This window comes from Ictidomys tridecemlineatus, chromosome 10 (assembly GCF_052094955.1).
Source record: "Ictidomys tridecemlineatus isolate mIctTri1 chromosome 10, mIctTri1.hap1, whole genome shotgun sequence".
NCBI classification, from domain to species: Eukaryota; Metazoa; Chordata; class Mammalia; order Rodentia; family Sciuridae; genus Ictidomys; species Ictidomys tridecemlineatus.
The window spans coordinates 76,340,239-76,366,077 of NC_135486.1; the positions used below are offsets into that span (position 1 = coordinate 76,340,239).

The 25,839-nt window shown below is 33.0% G+C and overlaps 1 protein-coding gene across 5 annotated transcripts in view; it reads right to left on the reverse strand.

Annotated features, from left to right (window-relative positions):
* The window catches only part of Upf2 (UPF2 regulator of nonsense mediated mRNA decay), a 116,352-nt gene that overhangs the window by 10,904 nt on the left and 79,609 nt on the right, over positions 1–25,839 (reverse strand). For all 5 annotated transcript variants that reach the window (XM_078023223.1, XM_005320276.4, XM_040276806.2 and 2 more), the window contains exons 13-19: positions 24,590–24,793; positions 22,845–23,120; positions 20,090–20,273; positions 15,654–15,793; positions 11,763–11,864; positions 11,368–11,466; positions 4,485–4,652 (exon numbers count right to left, since the gene is read on the reverse strand). In XM_078023223.1, coding sequence (XP_077879349.1) covers positions 4,485–4,652; positions 11,368–11,466; positions 11,763–11,864; positions 15,654–15,793; positions 20,090–20,273; positions 22,845–23,120; positions 24,590–24,793 — 1,173 coding nt within the window. The remainder of the gene's footprint in view (positions 1–4,484; positions 4,653–11,367; positions 11,467–11,762; positions 11,865–15,653; positions 15,794–20,089; positions 20,274–22,844; positions 23,121–24,589; positions 24,794–25,839) is intronic.

Genomic DNA, 25,839 nt, shown 5'->3' on the forward strand with positions numbered 1-25,839 from the left:
GGCAATTATCAAGAATATAAGTAAACAATAAATGTTGGTGAGGATGTGGGGGGAAAGGTACACTCATACGCTGCTGATGGGAATGAAAATTGGTACAACCATGCTGAAAAGCAGTATAGAGATTCTTGAGAAAACTTGGAATGGAACCACCAGTTGACCCAGTTATCCTCTCCTCGGTATACACCCAAAGGACTTAAAATCAGCATACTAGAGTGACGCAGTCACATTTTAAGTTTAGAGCAGCTCAATTCAAAATAGCTAAACTATGAAACTAATCTAGGTGCTCTTCAAAAGATGAATGGATAAAGAAAATGTGGCATATATGCACACTGGAATATTACTCAGCCATAAAAAGAATGCAACTATGGAATATGATCTTAAATAGATGGAGCTAGAGACTATCATGCTAAGTGAAATAAGCCAATCCCCAAAAACCAAAGGTCAAATGTTCTCTATGATATGAGGATGCTAAAACACAACCAGGTTGGGGGAGGGAAGAATAGAAATTTAGTGGATTAGACAAAGGGAAATGAAGGGAAGGGAGCGGAGATAGATACAGGGAAGACAACAGAATGAACTTTCCTATGTTCATATCTTGAATACATGACCAATGAAACTCCATATCATGTACAACCATAAGAATGGGATCCTAATTAGAGAAGTTATACTACAAATATGTATAATATGTGAAAATATACTCTATTAATATATATCTAAAAAGAACAATTAAAATAAAAGAATTCTCTGAGAATTCTTTTCTCACCTATAAAAAGAAGACACCAATACTACCTACCTTTTAAGGTTGTTCAGAGAATTAAATGAGATAACATTTGTAAAGTGCACAATATAACAATATCACAAAAATATCACACAGTAATAAGGAACTTAAATAACTTTTAAAAGTTCAGAATAATTCTCACTGCTTCCTTTACTTCCTGGGGCGGGGGGAAGACTCTGCGTAAAATAAGTCACCAACTTAAAACATCAGGAATATATTTACATAATACACAACTTGTTCTGTTAATGTCCACAAAACTAAAACATAATTAAAATAGTTACCATTCTCTAAAATATACTTTTAATTTATTTTTTAAAATCTAGGAAGATATACAAAAAATAAATAGATGGAAAAAGTTCAGCTTGAAATCAATTTCCTGTCAAACTCTTTACATATGTCTCTAACATGTGAAGCAAAAACTTCATTTATTCTTCCTAAATAATAATATTACTACTGAGAGACAATCACAGTAATTTGTGAAATTTTTTATTTTTAGTACTACTCATTTTGAAAGCTTTCTGTTGCACCTGTATTTCCAAACCCAGGTGCTATGAACTATTAGGAAGGAAAAGTTCCGTTAAACAAACATTGTAAACAGAACTGAGCCAAATCATCATGATACCAGGGAGAGAGTTTCAAATTCAAAGATTACAACTTTCCCTCTAAAAAATGAGAACAACATCCAGAATGAGGACTTGAAGCAACGCAATTTTCTTCCCTTAATGGACCGTTGTGAAAAGTAGTCAGCAGTAAAAAAGAGATTATCTGTCAGTCTAAAAGCAGTCATGCAGAGAAATACACTAATTTTAAAGATATGATTATATATAAAAGTACAATTCTGGAATTCATTAAATTTTAACTTACTGTGTTTTTTCATCTTTTTTTTTTTTCTTAAAGCTGGGTTTTATTTATTTATTTTTGAATTTTTTTTTTTTTTAAAGAGAGAGTGAGAGAGGAGAGAGAGAGAATTTTCAATATTTATTTTTTAGTTCTTGGCGGACACAACATCTTTGTTGGTATGTGGTGCTGAGGATCGAACCCGGGCCGCACGCATGCGAGGCGAGCGCGCTACCGCTTGAGCCACATCCCCAGCCCTCATCTTCTTTTTTTAATAGGCTAGAATTCTGGGCAATGTTAGTTTCTCAGTCAAATATGAAATATCTAGTAGACATTGAAAATGACAGTGCAATTTTAGGTCATTTTCCATTCCAACTATCACATAAGATGCATTACTTCAGATCAAGGGAAAGAAAGAGGTGAAAGTCTCAGTGTAATTTACATACTCCAACATTCCAATCCTTGGTTAATCAGCTATTGATTTTCCTCTCAGTAGCTGTTAGTGACCTGTCTCAAACACTTGTAAATTTATGCAAATACAGAGTCATATATTATTCTTTCACAAAACATTCAAGCAAATCTGACCAATAAGAACTATAGGTAGATAGTTCCTTGATCATCAAAAAATTGAGGCTATTCTAGATACTTTTATTTGTCATCAGATCAAAATATTCTGAAATAAAAGAGACTGATCATTTTTTCCCCTTTATTAGGTAACTATGATAAAATTTGAGATTTCCCCCCATAATTCAGTTATGATAAGCTTAATGATGATGATATTAATTATACTAAAGAAACTGTATAAAATATTATGAAGAATACTTCTTAATGAATTTCATTAAAAAACATGAAAAATATGTTGTTTTTGTTGTTTTATTTTTGGTACTGGGGATTGAACCCAGGGGCACTTAACCACTGAGCTATATCCCCAACCATATATATATATATATTTTTTTTTGTATCAGGGATTGACCTCAGGGGCACTCAACTACTGAGCCACATCCCCAGCTCTATTTTGTATTTTATTTAGAGATGGGGTCTTACTGTGTTGCTTAGTGCTTTGCATTTGCTAAGGCTAGCTTTGAACTCTCAGTCCTCCTGCCCCATCCTCCCAAGCCGCTAGGGTTACAGGGGTGAGCCATCACACACAGCTAAAATAGAGGCTTTCTATTTGCTTATAAGACTGATGATTTCTTCACTTAGATATTCTAAAGGGAAACCATTATAAGTAAAAGATGAACAAAAACACATTTTTGTGACCTCTGAGACAAGCTTTACAAAAGGAAAAGTTCTCAAGTAGTATGTATTTCAAAAGAACAGAAAATAAATGGTCGTAAACAGTGATGAAAAGATAAATTTCCTGATGTCTCCCCCCTTTGCCAAAGCCTTTACAATAAAGCTGCTAAGCTACTATTAGAAGAGAGATTCTATTTTATATTAAATTAGATGACAAAAAGATTGAAGTAATTCAAACTAAATTTCCTGGAATATATTAGCAGCAAAGGTAATTTAGGTTGTAATTTAAAGCAACTTTGTAAGTGTAACTTAAAAATTTTATAACCATGTAAGGGCTGGAGAGGAAGCTCAGTGGTAGAGAGCACTTGTCTGTCAAGCATGTGACACTTCCAGAACCACAAAAACAAAACACAACACAACCAATATATTTACATATAATCTCAAGTTACAGTGATAGATAAGTATCTATTACTCCATCAAAACATGCAACAAATCATGACTCTTTAATATTAATTGCAAAACAATGATTTATCAGCGAATATTAAACTGTAATAATTACACTTGGATTTGATTAAAATAGTCTCAACATTACATAACAGTACTATTTAAACTTTTACTTTCTCAATCAAAATATTTCATTTTAATTCATTATTCTAATTCATATTTAAATTGAGAAAGAAATCAATTACAAATGGCATTAGCCTTTTCTTTCTCCTCTCCTACTCTGAAATTCGGTGTAATTTTTTCCCCTAATGACTAGAACAGAAAGTTATTTCTAAGCACAAATTCGGTGTACAAAGAGATCTTTCACTCAACTTAAGAATTAAAGATTCCTATAAGGCAACACATTTCTCACTTGTAGAAAAACCGTCGCACCTCACAGGCCAACACCCAAAAAGTCAAATAAAAAAATAAAAATCAGAACAAAATACACTTTCTTTTTCAGACCACAAAATACCAGTGATGTTTCTTCAAATAATGTTCCTAATATTGAACACTTTCCAAAACTCCAAATAAACTTTTTATAAGAGTTGAAAATTTAAACTAAGAACCCTAAGCTCTTATTTCATGTTTGTTAATATTTTCAAAGTTCAAAAAATATATTTTTAAATTTCACATTTTAAGAAGTAGGGCTTCAAATTACTTATTTTGCATAAAGTTAAATGAGACCTTTTTTTTTTTGAAAAAATAATCTATCTACTTTAAGCCAAAAATAGTCCATATAATTTAGAATTCAGACTTCTAAAGTGAATTTATTTTCAAAGGCCCCCAATTTTTTAAGATACACTCTTTGATTTATTTTTAATGCCTACATTTTCTAAGGATGGTATAAACAATAATGAATATTCACATGTACCCCACCAAAGGGAGGAAGAAAACAGAATTCTTACTATTGTGTAATTCGATCTATAGAACAAAGATATTCCAAAGTCACTTTTTAGTTAACAAAACAGGATCCAAGTGTACTAATGTAATTTTAGTAGCTATGCATAAATGGTAACCAAAGAGTATCTAATAGAAATTGCTATGCATTCATTATTCAAAAAAAAAAAAAAAAAAAAAAAAAGCAAGCCTCACCCTCTGCTGGCAACATAAGGAGGGTGGGACAACTGCACAGTGAGCAGTTTCTTACCTGCTGTTTATTTCCTTTTCTTGTTAACATGACAAATGGCATAGTATCTGCAGACTCTGCCTCTCCTTCCCCGCCACCAAGTGGAGGTCCTTTCCTCAGCTGGCTTTTGAGATGCAAAGGAATAGCAACATCAAGTTGATGTACTTTAACAGATTCGCCACTTCTTTGCTTAAAGACAGAAATTAAAAGTATATAAATATTCCAAGATATACATAAATATATGTAAATATAAACTGCATTTGGTGAATTCATTTGGTGCTGTATTTTTTAAAACACAACAATCATAAGAGCTAAAGTCTCTAAAATACAGATGAACTAGGGATATTTCTCTTCCACCACCTAAAACCTTTATAATATGTCTTAGAAGAAACTACGTTATGTGGTTTGGCTCCTACTTATAGTTCCATGTGCTTCCAAGCACTCAGTGTTGCACATCCTACTGATTATCCCTGGCTCCTCTAACAATTGCCCCCTCCCCCTGGCGCTTTTTTGTGGTTCTGGGGATGGAACCCAGGGCCTTGTGCATGTGAGGCAAACACTCTTACCAACTTAGCTATATCCCCAGCCCCAAATAATGCCTTTTTAGTCACCCTTGTGGCACAACATCTGCTTCATTCTTATAGTCTCATAATAACCTATTTATCAGTCTGACTCGTTCACCAGACTAGGCAGACTCAATACTCTATTCCCATTCCCCAGCATTTCCTAGTAGTGCTCTATAAATGTTCAAGAATGAATGGAATCTATAGCCATTCACATTAATTTATTGGTTAGCAATATCAATTATTCTTAACATTTACACTGAACTTTTCAACCAATTAAATAAAACTTCACTGATGATTTACTGTTAGATTTGAAAATAGAAAGATTAAAGACTTATCTCTCAAAAAAGCTAATAAACTTACGTTAGACAGATTATAAGTAAACCAATTACAATACATTGGAGGTGCAAATCACTTGTGTAGAGGACGGAGTTATTATCTTCACCTGGCTGGGGAGCAGGTGGGTACAGAGATCTGATGAAAGGTTTAAGCACAAATGGGACAACTGAGAATGTTAAAAAGACTTCATATGATGTCTTCTGAGCATACGGAAAGAGCAACTGGGGGATATGGAAGGAATTTAGGCAGAGGAAGAACAGGTGCAAAAGTAAGGATGTGAAACAGTACAAGGTGTTTACACAACTGCAAATAATTGTCTATGCCCTAAGGAAGGGAGAATAATTCCTCAAAGCTTGGGAAGTAATGCTGAGAGGCTTTACAGGTCTTAAAACTGCTCTTCTTAAATAAAATGGTGCTTGATATGGGCCTCATATTCAAAAGACTTACAAATTAAGTGAAATGGTATAAGGTTTAATTATTTTTTAAAAAATAATTTTAATATTTATTTAGTTAGTTTTTGGCAGATACAACATCTTTTCTTTGTATGTGGTGCTGAGGATCGAACCTGGGCCGCACGCATGCCAGGCGAACTCGCTACTGCTTGAGCCACATCCCCAGCCCATTATTTTTTTTAATATTTATTTTTTAGTTATAGATGGACACATATTTTTATGTGGTACCGGGGATTGAACCCAGGGCCTCCTGCGTGCTAGGCGAGCGCTCTACCTCTGAGCCACAATCTCAGTCCCTAATTATGTTTGTTTTTAAAGCTCCAATTTATTACAATCTACTTAAAGTAGTTAGTCCCAGGTTCATAAGATTTATGAAGATGTATTACTTAAAACTGCAAAGGGTTATATTAGACAAATCTTTATTTGTAAAGGATTTTTCTCTTTATTACAAAATTAACACATTGTTTGAAAAATATTTAAATACAAAAATGTATTAGTAAGTACCTGTATTAATTCTTCCAGCTTATCTCTTTCTGCCCCACACCAAGATGCAACAGTTGTTAACAATGAATTATATTCTTTCAGATTTTTTTCTTCCATTTATTAATATACATTATAAACATAAGCAACCACTATTAGCCATATTATTCTATACTAAATATATACATTTTTCTCCTTTTTAACTCTTGAGCATCTTTTAATATATACAGAGCTAATTATATGCATACTCTATTTACTATATAGTTATCACCACTAAATTAACATATATTTATAAGTATTGCATGTAACCTAATCTTGCACTAAAGACAGTTTAGTAATAAATGATCTTTAAGTCATACCGGTACAATTTTTTTTTAAACTTCACAAAATGGTCATACCTTACTTTTTTGCAAGAAAATTTGTCATAAAATCTGTAATAATTATGTGGCAAAATATGGTATGTCCTATTATTTAATTCAATCCCTACTGACAAATAATTAAAACTTTTTTTTACTATTATAAATAATGTGACATCTTTGTTTATTTAACTTTTAAAGAAAACTGTTAAGTAGGGGTAAATTTTTAGACCACAGATATGCCCATTTGATAGGTTTACTAGATCCCCTCCCCCGCAATAGATGATAACCATGCTGAACTGATGCACATTTAGCAAACTTTAAAACTGCACTGAGTTTTATTACAGGCATGGTGGCACACGCCTGTAATTCCAGCACTCCAGAGTCTGAGGCAAAGTTCAAAGCCAGCCCCCAGCAACTTACCAAGGTCCTAAGCAACTCAATGAGACCTTGTCTCTAAATAAAATATAAAAAAGGCTGGGGATGTGGCTCAGTGTTTAAATGCCTCTGGGTTCAAACCCCAGTACCAAAAAAACCCCCAAAAACGACCTACCACACTGAATACTATAACTTTATAAATCTTTATATCTGATGGACTGACAAGTGAATAAGTTAATCTTTTGATTATTAGTGACTTCTAGCAAGATTTTGCCTAATATCTTTCATGTAATTAAAAATGGGTCATTCATCTTGCTATTATATAATTATTATCACACTGCTGCACAGGAGTTATTTTTCCTTCTTGTCATTTGTTTGAATTTTTATGGCATTCTGTGCTTTAAAGTAATAGAACAGAATGATTCAAAAGATTCCAGGGGCTCGGGGTGTACCTCAGTGGTAGAGTGCTTGCCAAGCATGTGCAAGGCCCTGGGTTTGATTCCCCAGCATCACAATAAGGAACAAACCAACCAATCAACACAAAACCCAAAATGGATTCCATGACTCACTAGCCATGTGACCTTAAACAAGTTTCTGGCCTTTTCAAGTCAATGTTGTTTTAACTAAAAAAAAAAAAAAAAAAAAAAAAAAAGTAATACTAGCAGTATTTGACAACACTGTATGAAGAATAGATGTAGAAATCCTTGAAACAGAGTGTATATTTGTAAGTAGTAAAGTGTCTGAAAATTATTAATTCTGGTTGTGAAAGTAGAAGTAAAATCCACATTTATTTGTGTTTACTAACCATGTGCTAAATCCAGCACTATCTGTTTACTGAGCCTTTCCCTTGGATTTGAAAGGATGTGTTTATCATATTGCCAAATTACCATGATTCGGATCTAGTTTGCAGTCTCCTTTATTTCACTGTGCCAAACTATTATTGTAAGTTTAAAACATTTCAATATTTTATAAAGTATTTTGCCCCTTATTTTTCAGGAATTTCTTAGCTATTTTGCTTTTCTTATAGATTATTTTAAAGAATAATTTTAAGTTCATTCTAAATTCATCTTGGCTCTTCCCATCCCCCTGCAAAAACAATCCTCCTGCTGAGATATAATTAGGACTGCACTAAATTTAAGAACCTGACTTATGGAGAATCAAAGTATCTTTAGATACTGCATCTTCCTATGACAACTTCATCAAAACAGACAGTACAGTTGTCCACATCCAGTATTTGAAAATGTTTGAAAATTAAGGCTAATGCAGGATTAAGTTTTACTCTAGCACACTAAGCCTATCTCCTACAAAAGTATAAATTCAAACTTCCCTCCTCCAATCACATCTTTCCATCCTTTCAGCTTGCTTCTTTTTTTTCCCCCCCAAAGGGAGAACAGACTTGGATTTATTAATCTAAAGTCAAACTAGGTTTTTTTTTATTGGTTGTTCATAACATTACAAAGCTCTTGACATATCATATTTCATACATTAGAATCAAGTGGGTTATGAACTCCCATTTTTACCACAAATACAGATTGCAGAATCACATCGGTTACACATTCACATTTTTACATACTGCCATATTAGTGACTGTTGTATTCTGCTACCTTTCCTATCCTCTACTATCCCCCCTCCCCTCCCCTCCCATCTTCTCTCTCTACCCCATCTACTGTAATTCATTTCCCTCCTTGTTTATTATCCCATTCCCCTCACAACCTCTTATATGTAATTTTGTATAACAATGAGGGTCTCCCTCCATTTCCATGCAATTTCCCTTTTTTCTCCCTTTCCCTCCCACCTCAGCTTGCTTCTTAAGAACTTACTGGATTATATCAAAGGTTCTATTCTTTTGACTTCAGCAATTTTTCTACCTTATTTCCAAACACTGGAGTATCTCGGGGCTCAATCTGAACTTGCTTCTCTTCTCTCTTCACACTTTATACTGGGTGATTAATTTATTTCCAGGGCTTTAAATGTGTTCTACTTAACTCATTTGTGTTTTCATTTCATTCATCTCTTCTGATCTCTAGACATTTCAACCTAAACAACTTAAAAGAACTCTCAAAAAACTTAACATAACCAAAGTGGAATTACTGCTTACTCTTCTTGTTTTCTTGGAGAAGGGCCAGTGAGAAAACCAAATTTCATCTTTGACTTATTTCCTACACACCCATATCCAATCAAGTACCAAATAAATCCAGTCCATTCTACCTCCTCAAGGGCTTTCAAATCCACTTGTCTGTGTCCCCCACTACACTAGACAGAGGACTATTTCTTCTCACCTGGCTTACCACAACAGCCTTCTACTCAGGCCCCTGCTCTTCAGTCTTGCCCCTCGTCTGAACGACAAAGGACTGTGAGCTCCGAAGGGGTCCCATCACAATTCCCATTTCTCATGTCATACTATCGTCCTATAATTATTTTCTTTTCATACTCGTCTTCAGTTTTCAAATACCAGACCTTTTGTGCCTCAGGACCTTTACCATATTGTTTCCACGCTCTCACCTGGATGGCTCCATTTAACCTGTCCTATTCAAAATTTATGACCTCAGAGATGCTTTCCCCACCATCCCTACATGAAAAAAGGCCCTTCACTTTCTATCAACCAAAGCATTCTACTCTTACCAATTATCAAAATTTGAACCTATATTTGTTTGGTTGTCAAATATCTACTTTCTCTCAGAACAGGAACAATATTTTGTATTTACCACTTTAAACTTAGCCTATCTTACACTACTAGGCACTAAGTAGATGCTCAAAAGATATATGCTGAACAAAAGAACAGCTGAGAGTAAATGGTAACTGAATTGTGTCAGGTAGGAAATTTCTTTCTTTTTCCCCAGTACTTGGGATTCCACCCAGGGTCTCAAGTATGCCAGACAGAGGATCTCTCGCTAAGCTACATCTCCAGGCTTATATTTTAGGAGACAGAATTTCTTTAAGTTGCCCAAGGCTGGTCTCAAACTTGTGATTCTCCTGCCTCAGCCTCCTGAATCTTTGGGATTATGTACCATGTACAGTAGCATATGGAAAGTTCCTATAGGTGAACCATTTCATTTTCTCTTCAAGGGGGTTACAATGATTATGTTTTATTTGATGACCATGGCTTCTAAATGATATAAATATATGATTTATTTCACAAATTAAGAATTTTCTGGATAAAAGAAATATTTTAATATATGAAGAAGAATCAGATTGGCCTAACATACCTATAATGCTAATTTGCGTTTTAACATAACTTTGGCTTTAATAACATCAAGTAAAATCCAATATTTTTTATAAAAGATTGATTCGTCAGCATTTAAGATTCAGTAAGATCTTCTGCCTTTAAAAAAGTCACTTTCTGATCTGCCCTAGCTACTTCTTGTAGAAAAATGCTAATTACTACAAATTACTATGACCTTTTTTTTTAAAAACCATTAGATGGAAGGCTTGGGATATAATATAAAGCTAAGAGCATTTGCCTAGCATGTGTGAGGCCATGGGTTTGATCCTAGCATCAGGAAAAAACAAAAAACTCCCAGCTAGATGAAGCTTTTTATAAAATCCAGTTTATTAATGTTATCAATACACTAAAAAAACCTAATCTTTCTTTTAAATATTAACTCATACTTTTCTATTTACATAAAAGGTATTCAAATCAACATAAAAACTTCTTTTTAAAAAATATTTATTTGGGCTGGGGATGTGGCTCAAGCGGTGGCGCGCTCGCCTGGCATGCGTGCGGCCCGGGTTCAATCCTCAGCACCACATACCAACAAAGACGTTGTGTCCGCCAAGGACTAGAAAATAAATATTAAAAATTCTCTCTCTCTCCTCTCTCACTCTCTCTTAAAAAAAAATGTTTATTAAAGTTTTAGGTGGACACAATATCTTTATTTTACATTTACATGGTGCTAAGGATCAAACCCAGTGCCTCATGCATGCTAGGGGAGCACTCTACTACTGAGCCACAACCCCAACTCCAACACACAAATTTCTTAAACTAAATATCTCCAATTGTTTATCTTCTGCAAAGTTTGGTTCCTAAACAAACATAAGGAACTTAGAAGTGATGAGATATAACTTGAGATTGGCATAATGAAATTACTGTTCCAATACTGAAATTATGTTCCAATATTGAATACTTAATACTGAAATTAAGTATTAACTACACATTCTCCCCTTATACTTTAAAGAATTTTAAATATAAGATGTATCTGACAGCTGCAAGCTGTATACTTCAGGAAAAGTTGCTGTCGAAGCAGATGTTCAGATAATAAACCCTCACATTTAGTAGAATGTAATGTACAATGAGTCATGCTAAGAAGATTCTTCAAAATAGAATGATATTTAATACCTGGAGATTTTCTAGCATCATTTTATCCAGAGCTTGAATGAAGTCCTCATCTTCTACACAAGGTACATGCTTAAGTCCACCTCCTTTAATCATTACCTCCTTATTAAAACAAAACAAAAACAAAATCAGAGCAGAAATTTTAACTGTAAGGTTTTATATGGCAGAGCCTTTTTGTATTGATAACATGTTCAATATAACTCAAGAAATAAATAACTAAAATATAAAACCTTATTATTAAAAGAACTTTTTATTAAGAAAATGGCTATGAATGTAAATTGAAAATAAATTTCTAGAGCTATTTTTCAATATTCAAAAGAAAACTTCAGTGGCTAAAATTCAAATACTAATAAAATGTTACAAAAATTTCAAAACTCAAATCTTTTAGCCATACGTACAGTATTCTCTTCATCAGTTTCATTTTCCTTATTGGAATCTGTAAGGTAATCTGTATTTTCCTCCTCCTCTTCTTCTCCCTCATCATCATCATCAGAACCTTCCTGAAATTGTTAACATTAATAGAAGATTAAAACACTTTGAAAAGAATCCCTACACTTTACATGCCTTGAAAGATTTTTAAATGCCTGTATAATTGTTTATTATTCTCCAGTTTCAGCCTTTTATGTAGTCTGCTTACAATGGAGAACAAAGTCATCTGACAACATTTTCTACATACCAATAGCTGAAAGCCCACCTTACCAGCTTCCAGTGATCTAACAATATAAAGATCAGTTGTGGAAACTCTTCCTTGAATTCCACAAGGTACAAGTTTCCTGACCTGTTTTTTTTTTTTTTCTCCTCTGAAACTAATCCTTGCAATGCTGAACTTCTCACCATAGTTCATTAATACCTATCTAAATCTGCAAAGTTCAAATTTTAACATTGTTGTAAGCATTTTATAAAGCACTTCAGTTTGGATGGTATTCTTACATACTTGGTTTTGTTTACTCTTTCCAACTCCAAAGATGGAAGAGTGAGTTTAACTGTTCCCATTTTATACATGAAAAAAACCAAGACCTGGATAAGTTAAGTGTCTTGCCAGAGGATATACTGCCATCAAGTGGAAGAGCTAGATCTTCTGCTTCCCTAACCAGTGGTTTTCCCCTCATACCCCAGTCAGTCCTCAACTCCCTATCAGCCTAAGTGGCTTCTCAAACAGAACCTAGGGCAAAATCCTTATGGATTGTCAAAGGGTGAAGCACACAGTGGAGCTCCATCTGTTAATTCCTCCATCCCAACCATATAATTCAACCCCACATGGTTCCATAAAAGTTAAAAACTCAAAAAAAAAAACAACCATTATCTAATTTCTCCCTTCTTCCCCCTCTCCACTTTCTCTAGCAACCACTTACTTGTTTCTTCTCTGAGACCAACTGGTTTAGTTTGCATAAAATCAATAAAACATACAGTATTTGTCTTTCAAATACCAACCACAGTTCCAGCCATTGTAGTGTAAATGACATTTTCGTTCTTTTATATGGCAGAATATTGCATTGTGTAGACATACTACATTTTCTTCCAAACCCATAGAAATAATTAATATTTGAGGAGATGATAATGCTAATAATGCTCATTTTATCATTACACATTGTATTCAGGTACTGAATTACCATACTGTACCCCATAAGTATGTCCAAATGTGTGTCAATAAAAACAAAACCTACCATACTAAACTCAGAAATTAAGATTATGCCAAGATAACTAAGAAATAATTCCTAAAACAACTGTAATACTTTGTAATACGTTTAATGTATGTGACATTTGACTTATATATTATTAAACAGTATATTATTACTTACTATAGACATTCAGAAATTCTTAAAAGTTCTTAAAATAAAAACACTTCAAAAACGTACACAAACACAGTACTTTTTTTTGAAGGTAATTCTATTCTATTGTCCTCTCAAAGTAAGCCACACTTTTCTCTCCTTCCAAACGTAGGCATGTGGATCCTCCAACTGAACATTTTGCTTTCACTTATCCTTAGCAAACACACATATACTCTTGTATAATATTTACTCTTCAACTGGAAATTTAATAGTTTAAATGACAAAACTGTCAAAATAATAAAAGTCCAAGTTTGGAAATGAGAAGATGTATTTAGAGGGAAAATATAATCCCTCACAACTTTTTAAATGAGAAATCTGTATGAAAATTAGTCCTCTTTAATGTCACATTTACTGAAGATGTTGGATTTATTTATTAGATCCATTTATATAATTAGTAGAGCAGCAAAACCCAAAGACAATCATGAGTTTGATTAGTCTGGAAATATAAAAGGAAAATACTTTCTTATTTCCCTTTGTCATTATAAAAATACTTAATCCAATTTAAATTGTATTACTGAATTTTTTTAATATCTTTATTTCATTTTTATGTGGTGCTGAGGAACGAACCTAGTACTAATACCTCATGAGTGGCACTCTACCACTGAGCTACAACCCCACCCCATACTGAATGTTTTAATGACAATCTCATTTTGAAGAAAAATCAATACCCATCTTTTACCCTGAAACCAATTATTGAAACATATTCCAGTTCTACATTTTTATTAATTTGTTTTTATCTACTTTAAAGGTGTTCTAAGGTTGGAAAAAGAAAATAGCAACAAATAATAAAAGTACAAAAGTGCATTTCCACTGCCTGCAAATAGTTGCCAGTTACTTAAAAAAAAAAAAATTATTGTTTATACTGATTTTTCACAATCTTCTTTCCTCGTCCCCATTCCCAATACTGAAAACTAAAACCAGGGATGCTCTACCATGGAGCTATATCCCTAACCTTTTTTATTTTTTATTTTGAAACCAGGGCTTGTTAAGTCACCCAGACTGGCCTTGAACTTGCAACCTTCTAGTCACAGGGATTACAGGCACTAGATAACTGCCACCAAGCCCAGTTATAATCATTCATTTTTAACTAACAGCAAAGCGGTTTGTTATGCAGCAGAATCAGATTATATGTTCACAATGTTATAAAAACTTTAAAAGCCAAAGAAAAAGAGCCTTATGAATTTTTACTTCTTACTGTGTAAAAATTTTAATTATCTTAAACTACTGGGTCTTTTTCTTTAATTCTAAATGGAATTTTAAAAAACCCACTTTATGATTGTATGAATGCTATAAATAATATTCTTTAAAAATTAAATGCACATTCTCTAAATATTTTCATTTTTTATTCAAACAAAACTTGACAACTTTAATTTGATTTCCCAAAACACTTAAATACTGACTATAAATTGTGTTTTAATATTTAACAAAAATCATTCTTATGAATTATCACACTATCCTTAAATACTTTAAAGTACCCAAGGAACACCAAAAAAAATCATACACACTAAATCATAATGATTATATAAACTTATATTTATATGAAAACCAGTAAACAAATGCTAATTTTCTGGTTTAAATTTTACTTTCATTGGTATTCTATTCCTATCCTTATTTATCCTACTTTGTTTAAACTTTTTACTTTTTAATTTTATAATTTAAACATATAAAGATAGAGAAAATAGTACAATAAATCCCTACTTACCTATTATGCACTGAACAATTATTAGCTCATGGTCATTTTTTTTTCTTCATATACTTCTAATCATTCCCTAATCCACCTCTAGATTATGAAACAAATCCCAAATATCCTTTTATTATGGATGTAACTTTTCAATTTAAGCAAGTTTGGAAGAAAAATGTAATAAACTATCAGGGTGAACCATATGAAAATGTCAAAAATAGAAGGAAGAGCAATTTGACCTAACAGAGTTATAAAAACAAAAAAGGGCATGTAAATTATTACAGTACACAATGAATTTCCCACTGGAGCTGGGAAAAATAAAGCAATGTTTATTAACATCTAGCCAGTAATTTGTTTCTAAGACTATAAAACAATGAAATTAAAAATACACAGAACAAACATTTTTCTTTGAATTGCTAATTGAATAAAAATGTAATGAACGGGACTGGGGTTGTGGCTCAGCAGTAGAATGCTCGCCTAGCACATGCAAGGCCCTGAGTTTGATACTCAGCATCACATAAAAATAAATAAAATAAAGGTGTTGTGTTCAACTGTAACACAAAATATATATATATATAAATAAAAATGCAATGAATGATCTTTTATTCCTTTCCTCAAAAACTCTTATAAAACCAAAGGGTTTTATAACAGAAATTCTATTTATATTTATTCTAATGAAACTGGGGGAGGGGATCTTATTTTATGTATTAAATCTTGGCTCATATAATCAAAATACTCTTATACAAATATACCTATTTGCTATAAATAAAAGTCATCACCTCTTCTTCTGGTTCATTTACTTCACTTTCATTTCCAGATTGTTCTTCTGTTTCAGCTCCTCCTTCTTCTTCTTCCTCATCATCTTCAAGATTTTCCCCTTCCGTAATAGAATCTTTCGATTCTTTGTCATTTACAAGGCCTTGAAATAACGAGAAAATGGAAAAACATAATTTAAAAAGGCATTTTCTCAGAACAATGGTAAAAGATCAGAACTGAAAACTATTCCAAGAAACATTAAGAAAACTAAATGTTTAGACCTACGTTTCAACAAAGGACCACTGATAACATTTCTTAACCATTGGCAGAAAGGAAAATAACATGTATGTGTGTATGCTCTTTTTTTTTCCTTTTCTAAGTGTCAATACTTGTAGATCGCCCTGTCTAATCTCATCTCAGACAAAGACAAAAAGCAGTCCATTTAAGGTTCAGTCTCTGACTTAAATAAGATATAGCCACACTCTACCAAATGACATCTCAAGAGTCTCTAAAACCTCAAAGACATAATAAAATCATGTTACTTGAATGGAGAAATTACATTTGATTCTCTGAATGTTGGCAAATTAAGAAAGGGAACAAGGCAAAAAGACATAGCAGTTTGTCATCACATAGCTTAATATTTTTCTTCAGTAACATTTTCTCCCTTAGGGAACTTCCTGGCCTGAATGCATTTCCACCTCCTCATGTCCACACCACATCTCACTGCATGTTCATTTCTTGCCAGAATTTCAATCTATTCGACTTTCAAGATGCATATACTATGCCCTCGTCGGACTATTTCCCACTACTCCCTTCCTTAGCCTTCTCCTATATTCAGCTCTTCCTGTCTGTACTGCCTTAAGATCTTGCTCATCCAACAGCCTTCTCAGTAGAGAAAACCATTATTATGTGCTTTCAAATCCCATCCATTCTTCAGGTTCAGTGTTAAGTTTTCCCTCCTGTATAAACTATCACTGAGTACTTCAACATATTACTTTTTCTCATACTTGCTCCTAAAAGCACCTATTGTAAACACATTACATTTGATAACATAAAATGTTTTTCTGAAGGATTTCACAAATGTCATATCAGATAAGACCTTTGAGGACAAATAACTTGTTTTATATATTCAAAACTTAACTGAGGCCATATACTGATAAGTACACAGTAGGAATTTAGTGAATACTTGCTTATTCACAATCTTAAAGGACTAGAGCAGGAGGAAACTTTAATGATAATGTGATTTAACCCCTCTCTTTTATAAAGACTGATGCCATAGTTTGAATAACCAAGCTAATCAATAAAAGTAAAAACTTAATTCCAGTTTCTTAGAAATTATCTAAGAAACTGACAAAAATATGGAAGTACAAAGTGACCAAAGTATTTATGTTCAGTTTAGAAAGAAAAAAAATTAAAAGATAGATGGAGCTCAGAGGTCTATTTCAATAGGGCAATAATACTGAGAAAAATAATAATACTGAGAAAAAAGTATCTCCAATTGAGATTCCATTCATTTAAACACTTTATCTCATCACTTTTTAGTTTTCATAGACACAAATAATAGATTTCACTATTGATGTGTTTATTTGGACTTTATAAAGCAAAATATTGAACTGTCAGTTATCAAAGGCAAATGATGCAAGTAAACATAAGCATTCTCAGTAAAAACATCAAAGCGGTAATAAATTCACACAATGTGAAACATTATTACACCTTTGTTATATTTAACTTATAACGCATCATAAGGAAAACTGAAATATATATGTAGTTTTGTTTTGACAGACTTCCAATTTGTAAGGAAAATATATGGTATTTCTCATAAATTTTCATTTGCACAGCAATTTAGTTTCAAAACAATCTATTAGTATTACAGTTTGCATTTGCTAAGCTGTATAATAGTCATTTTAGTTTTGTTCTTAAGTTTAAAAATAAATGTCTCAGTGTATTTATCTATCCTGAGGAAATCAGAGGCACACTCAAAACCAACATTAATTTGTTAACTTATAGTGATACAAAACTGGCAACAACCTAAGAAACAACAGGGTTAAATAATTATGGCACATTTAAAGAAAGAAATACAGCATATGAGAAAACAAAGACTTAAAAGAATATTTAATGCTGGAAAAAATGTCATAATATATTAAGTAGAAACAATCCAGTTATAAAACTGCAAACACACATAAAAATTTTTTTTAAAATACATGAAAATATTGACACATGATCAGCTTTCTATATGAAATATTGGTTATTTTTGCTGTCTTAGTATTTTTCAAAATTACTGTCATGAACATTTATTATTTGTAATAATATTTAAAATGATTTTTTTTAAAATGTAAAGGAACACTGCCAGGCATGGTGGCACATGCCTGTAATCCCAGTGGCTTGGGAGGCTGGGGCAGGAGGATCACAGGTTCAAGGCCAGCTTCAGCAACTTAGACTGTAAGCAACCTAGTGAGATCCTGTTTCAAAATAAAAAATAAAAAGGGCTGGGGATGTGGCTTAGTGGTTAAGCACCCTGGGTTCAACTCTGGTATCAAAAAAAAAATTTTAGGTAAAATAAAAGCCGGGCATGGTGGTGCATGCCTATAATCTCAGTGGCTCAGGAGGCTGAGGCAGGAGGATCACAAGTTCAAAGCCAGCATCAGCAACTTGGCAAGACCTTGTCTCTATATAAATATAAAAAAGGCTAAGGATGCCATCGCTCAGTGGTTAAGTGCCTCTGAGTTCAATCCCCCATACCAAATAAATAAATAAATAGAGGAATGCTTTTAGTGTTTTCCTATTAACTGTACTGTTAGCATTGGATACCATTAAAATGAGACAATAAATTTGCAAGTGCTACCAATGAGAAACACTATATTATAGTTTTTCAATAGAAAATTAATTTATAAATTTCTACACACATCTTCCTGATATTTAGACTCTTAAAATCAGGAGGAAATGGAGATGACTTGGAAGCACACTAACTGTAGCTGCCACTATCTTTAGTTTCACTCATGAATGACAACTTATCTTTCCCTCTCCAGACTCCTCCTAAGCAGCCCAAATCTACAAAGGACCAAGCATACTGTTCTCTTTACCACCACCAAACTGAATGTCACACTAATATTTACTCATGCTCCTGATCCTATAGAGTTATCATGAAAAGGTTTTGGGCAACAAGGTTATAAGTGAACAATTTTAAAGCACACAAAAGTACATGAATAGGTTTATCAACTTATCAGTAAATACTTTGCTTGAAATGTTCATTTACTCAATTAGAAATATGAAAAGAAAAACCAGGTAACTTGGGACAAGGTTAAAAAACCAAGAAGAATTAGCTAAGCCTTTGTGGCTTGAGTAGTAGGAAAAATCAATACTTATATGATAAGTAGCAGTGCCTTGAAAAATACAGAAATCAAAGCTGGGCATGGTAGTATACACCATGGAATGTGAGGCAGAAGGATTGCCAGCTGTCACTCATAACTTACAGAGACCATGTCTCAAAATAAAAATTTTTTAAAAGGGCTGAGGATGCAGCTCAATGGTAGAGTGCCCCTGGGTTTAATCCTCAGTTCTGCAAAAAACAACGATCATATTCTCCAAAAGAGGACTTACCTTTGATGAAAGCAATCCTATTAATAAACTCAATATAATATTAAAAAAATAGTTTGAAAGGGGAAAAAAAATTACAAATGCCTTCACCATGAAAATCAGTTCTTTAGTCATACAACATACTCAATTTATACAGTTAATGTAACTGGTTAAGGTAAAGATCCCTAATGATAAGATGCAAATGTACCAAGTGCTAATGGGGAGTAAAGTAACAGCATAATAGTCTGAAAATGTGTCTCTCTGAAAGGATGACAATAATGTAGGCTAAGAGCTATTAGCAAGCAAACCAGAATGGTACAACTAGACCTTGTACCTGTTATCTCTGCTGACAAGTTAGTTGGTTCCTACAGTCCCTAGACAGAGATGTTCCAGAAGGATACTGAGAAGTATATAGATAACCTTTGGCACATTTTCTCTGGTCCTTAGAAACAGAGGCAAATCTACAAATGAGTAAGGCCTGAAATTCTGTAGAGTTGTTCCAAATTTTTAACAGGTATTCCCTTCTGTAATCTCTAGCCTGCATATTCTTAGAAATAATACCTGCTGAAAATATACATTGTATATGTAAGAGATACTTTCATAAAAAGTAGATCTTATTAGCAATAAAGATTCTAAAATTAAGAGAGGCTGACAAAACTGTATTTTTCCATTACCATTACTTGCTTAAAGTACTACTCGACTGTTTTACTCCAGCTTGAGATTACTTAATGAAACCAAGGTTGCCACACAGGTTTTACCTAATGCTAACACTCATGATGGAAAACAGAAAGTATACCAATGTAAAACTATGGTAACATTACAAAGCAAATTCTAGAAACAATTTTCCAAAATTACCTTCTTTTTTCCTCTGTAATTAGTTGCTTACCTAGTTTTATTAAGAATTCTCGTTCCAAGTCGTGCACCTGCCTTATAGATTCTTCCAGAGAATTACAGAGTTTGATCTTTGGTCTTAGCAGTTCTAATGTATCACTGATCATGTAATCTATATCAATAGGAAATGGATGGTCTTTTGTCCAAACCTCCAAACTTTTCTTCCACCAAACATAACGCTGATAACAAATGAAAAAACAATTAGCTATAAGAAATAACAAAAAATATTTTAAAATAATAAATTTATATTGTGATGTTACCTAATTAGAATAACTAAGCTGAAAGATTGTATAAAAAGCCTACTATTTTTAGTAATGGCCAATAGCATGGTCCAATTATTTCTACTTGTATAGATTTTGAGCCACTTAGTGACTTTATTTAAATTTTATCTTTTTATTACAACTGCCATAGGAAAATTATAAATAAAATGCCAAGTAGAAATTTCAGATACTCTGAAATCAAGGTGTAAAACTCTACGCTGATACCCCAGCTTACATATTTAATATTATAAAAACAATGAGATTCAAAGCCACAGTTCTGATAAATTCTCATTATTTTCTCTATACTATTACTTTGATTTTTAAAAAGGTTAATTAAAAGTAGGGTTGGGGATACAGCTCAGTTGGTACACTGCTTGCCTTGCATGCACAAGGCCCTGGGTTCAATACTCAGCTCCATAAAAATAAATAAAAAATAAAATAGCTGTGGATATTATTTTTTAATTATATAAAAATCATAATCATCAACTACACATCTCCTGTGTATATGGCACTGTGTAGTTATTTTCCCTATTTCCTTCTAGATTGATTCTCTTGTTCTATATTGTTTTTGTTTTATTTCCTAAACTTTCAGATTAACTGAAAGCCCAATCTAAGAATTTATTAGTATATTAACAGGTATTCCTCTGGGTACTTCATTTTTTCTCTCCAATTTGTTCTAGGGCCACTCAAAGTGTGAACCTAACTGGGAGCTTGTTAGAAATGGAGAATCTTAGACCCCAACCCTCAACAGATTAAATAAACATCTGCATCATAGCAATCTCCCTAGATGATGTGCATGCACACTGAAGTTGAGAAGCACTGCACAAGATGATCCTTCTAGCTGGTCATCTGAACTTTATTCTCTTGTATTCTAGACAGAATACAATGACCTTATCTCCCCAGCCTCACCCACTCCTGACTCTCATTTCCTTGGTATATCTCTATGTAGAGATATACTGTGTGATAATCACTTTGGAAAAGATTTTTTCCCCTTTTTGTTCCTAGGTATTTCTGAATACCTCTTTTCTCTCAGCCCAGGGTGGTAGAATCCAAATGAGGACTCTGTTATGAAAAAGATTCTACTTTGGATGCTGATAGTTATAGCTGCTATTTTGTAGCAATACTCTAGTTTCTTTTTTTTTTTTTTTAAAGAGAGAGTGAGAGAGAGGGGGACAGAGAGAGAGAGAGAGAATTTTTAACATTTATTTATTTTTTCTTAGTTCTTGGCGGACACAACATCTTTGTTGGTATGTGGTGCTGCTGAGGATCGAACCCGGGCCGCACGCATGCTAGGCGAGCGCGCTACCGCTTGAGCCACATCCCCAGCCCCCCAATACTCTAGTTTCTAATGAATAGTCTCCAGCTAAGACAGTCCTTACATACAGCAGGGAATCTGATCCCCAACTCATTAATCTTTCCCCATTTTTTATTCATCAATTCAGAAAATAAAGGAGTAGTAACAAACTGTACTATACTGGAAAGACATAATGGTAAGAGAAAAGTAATAAACTGCAATTTCCTGAGTGTTTATCCTCAACTTAATACCAGTCTCTATGTGGATATGTTTTTGACACCTCAAGTTCTAATATTAAATCTATTTTCTTTATGAGTGGGTAAAATGAAATTACTAACAATTAATGATTATATAAAATTGTTTGATATTACTGGTATTTCATTCAGTAATATCTTAAGAACTTGATAATGAGCTGTGCAACCTAGTCAGTATCTTATGGTAAACAGTGAATAGGCTCCAACCAATCAACCCACAAGTTAACTTGAGGGATATAAACTTTATAGGACTGTCTCTGTACTTGTACTGAATTTAATTTATATTGAACTTATATATAATAAACTAAAATTAAGATATGGGAACTACAACCCAAGAATTTACTAATATATAAACAAAGATTTCTTTCTGTGTTAAGACTAATATTTTCCCCCAAAGTAATAAGGTTTTCTTTCTCCAAAAGAAAACAGAATCTTTTAGAAACAATAATTTTGGGGCTGGATTGTGGCTCAGTGTAGAGTGCTTGCCTAACATGAATGAGGCACTGGGTTCGATCCCCAGCACCACATAAAAAAACTAAATAAACAAAATAAAGGTATTGTGTCCACCTACAACTAAAAATATTAAAAAGAGAGAAAGAATAATTTTGGACATAAATCAGAACATAAGAACATTATAAACTGCATATAAATCACAAGTAACTTAACTAATAAATTACTGTTATTAGATACCATAATCCATAAATTACTATACCAAGTTCATAAACTACATCAAAACAATTCTCCAAATTAATCAAACATAAAAGCTATAAGCAATTACAATGTTAATATAATAGAATAACAAATTTAAGCCTCTAAAAACATTCTTATATGAATAATAAAAATAACCTAAATATGAACACATTTTATACAAATACTATAGTATTTCTTCAATAATGTTTGGAACTCATGCAATATGCCAAAATGCATATTCTGCCTATGTACCTGAAAATACACAAGGAAGCAATCAAGTTTTCGTTTACTGGAACCTCTGTCAAAGTACTGGCCACAGGTATCCAAAATAGTGCATACTAGTCTAATTCTGAAAAGATGCTCAGGGGGGTCCAGTGAACTTGGAGAACCATCAGGGTTAACACCAAATGAAGTAAAAGAATAAAGTGTTCTGAAAATAACTGCTGATTCCACCATTCGGTAATTATAAAGTTCCCCTAAGAACTTGGCGCTGCTGATACGTCTCTGGTTAAACTTAGGTTGATTAACCTAAAAACAAAACAAAAAAAACACAATTTTTTTCCATGTAATAAAATATTTGAACAGGCAAATTCTCTAATTTAACAATATCTATCAACTGTTGAAAAAACACTGAACAGTGAGACAACAATGGTTTCTTTACTCCTTTCTAATAACATGGTCACTGTTAGGGTCCTTTTACTGTCCCTAGGAAATGGCATGTTTTTAATAAAAAGAATATTAGATATTAAATTATTAAGCTATCATTAAATGAATTGTTTTTAAAGTTAAAATGCAATTCTCCCTATTAACCCCCATCACCTATTTTCTTTGTAATCTATGAGGTAAACAATATGCCTAAGGTTTATAGTAAGAGGAAAGTATTTACAGAAAATTCTTATAAAATGATTATCAACTTTTTTAATTAGTAAGTTCACAGAATCCTATAAGTTAAGTCTCAAAAGTGACCCAGAAATAATAAACATCTAATACAGCCTGCCAAAATAATCTTAACAAGAGCTTTACAAAAATAGTTAAACCACTTCAGTGCTAGCCTGATATAACAGCAGAAAATCTGATTCACCAGGGCTTATTAACAATAAATCATGGGCTGGGGTTATGACTCACTGGTAGAAAGCTTGCCTAGCATGTATGAGGCACTGCATTCGATTCTCAGCACCACATATAAATAAATAAAAATAAAAAGGTTCATCAACAGGGACCGGGGATATGGCTCAGTGGTTGAGTGCTTGACTAGCACACATGAGGCGTTAGGTTTAAACCCTGGCACCACATAAAAAAATAAACAAATAAAATAAAGGCATTGTGTCCATCTACAACTAAAAAAGAGTTAAAAAGGAAAAAAAAAAGGCTCATCAATAACTAATAAATATATTTTAAAAAACAATAAATCTCAGAGGTACTGTGGATTAGACAGAAGAGAGGGAGGGGAGAGGGTAGGTGGTAGGAATTATAGTGGAATAAATGACACATTATTACCCTATGTGCATGTATGATTACATGACCTTTATAACTCTACATCATGTACAACCAAAAGAATAGTTCATTTATGTATGATGTGTCAAAATGCATTCTACCATCATGTATAATTTAGTATACAAAAATTAATGTAAAAAAAGAAAATATACCTATATATATGATACATGTGAGAATACAAATGTACCTGCCAAAATATCTATGCTTTTCACATAAGTGCCCATGATTTATATATGCAAGGGCTTTTGTACTTTGTGATAGTTTTAGGGGTAGGAATACATGAGGGCTAGGTCTAGGATTAGGGTTGGGAATGAACATGTGTATCAATACAGATGAATAAAAAATGAAAATAAAAATAAATAGATAAATTTTTTAAAAAATCAATAAATCATTGACTCCAAAGAGGTAGAAGTAAATGACTATTATTTTCAATAATATGATTCAAAAATTGTTTAGATTCTCCACAAACTCCAATTTGATGACTTTAAAGAAGTCCTTGTTACCTCCATTCCCAATCGAATATCTTCTAAAACACCATCCACAACATGGATCCCAACATCTTCTTGGTAGAGCACTAGTCCTGCTAAGAGGTTGGCTACACAGTGAATACTATTATATTTCACATTCCAGATGTTTATCATACAACAAATAACATAGTCTTTCACTTCTTGGTCCTGCCAGGGCAACTTTCGCATCTGTCTCAAAACCTAAAGGAAGAGAATTTTTTCAAATTATTAAATAAGTGTATAGTAGTCTGAACAAATAATACAGGTACTTTATTATTACTGTACAGAGAAACAGAACTTTTGAGATGGGAAATATTTTATACAGTGCTTTTACCAGTTTTTTCACTTTAGAGATAGGAAAAATGAGATTTTCTAATTATGAGAAAATTTATTCATTTTCTCTAAATCTTTCTACAATTCCTCCAAATTTCCTATACTTTCCAGTCTTTCTTTCTTTCTTTTTCTTGTGTGTGTGTGTGTGTGTGTGTGTGTGTGTGTGTGTGTGTGTGTATAAGTGGGGATTTAACCCAAAGGTACTCTTCCACAGAGCTACACCTCCAGGTCTTTACTCAATCTAACAGTATAGAGTCATATAACTCAGGACATTGAAAGAAATACCCAAGGTTTACCAAAAATAATATGTTCTGTTCTGTGAATTACCTGATATAAATAATCTCACTTCTTTAAAAAAAAATCATCAATTTCTGACAAATAAGCATACGCAAGGTCAACTAGTTAGAAGGTCCCTTAAGATGGAGACCACTGTAACAAGACTGATGTTAGATGTTATGGTTTGGATATAAGGTTCCCCCCAGAAGCTCTTGTATTAATGCATAAATATTGTGAGGGGAAATGATCAGATTATGAGAAGTGGGCCTGAAATCAGTCCACTGAATGTTTGAATGGATTAACTGGGTGATAATTGTAGGCAGGTGGAGTGTGACTGGAGGAGTGAGTCACTAGAGGCATGCTATGAACTTGGCTGTCAATGGACTAAGATCTCTGAATAAACTTTCCCTCTTCTAAGTTATATTTGTTAGGTATTTTGGTCAAACTGACACAAAGCAGACCAACACACTGCACAACAACCTTAGTTTTCTCTTCTGTAAAATGAGAAATGATAAAATACTTACACTTCAATTTATAGTAAGGATTAAACAACCTAAAACGTGTGAAGTACACAGTAAAAGTATTTTGCACATTATAAAGGCCCCATTATACATGCTAATTTTACTATTTCAAAACTT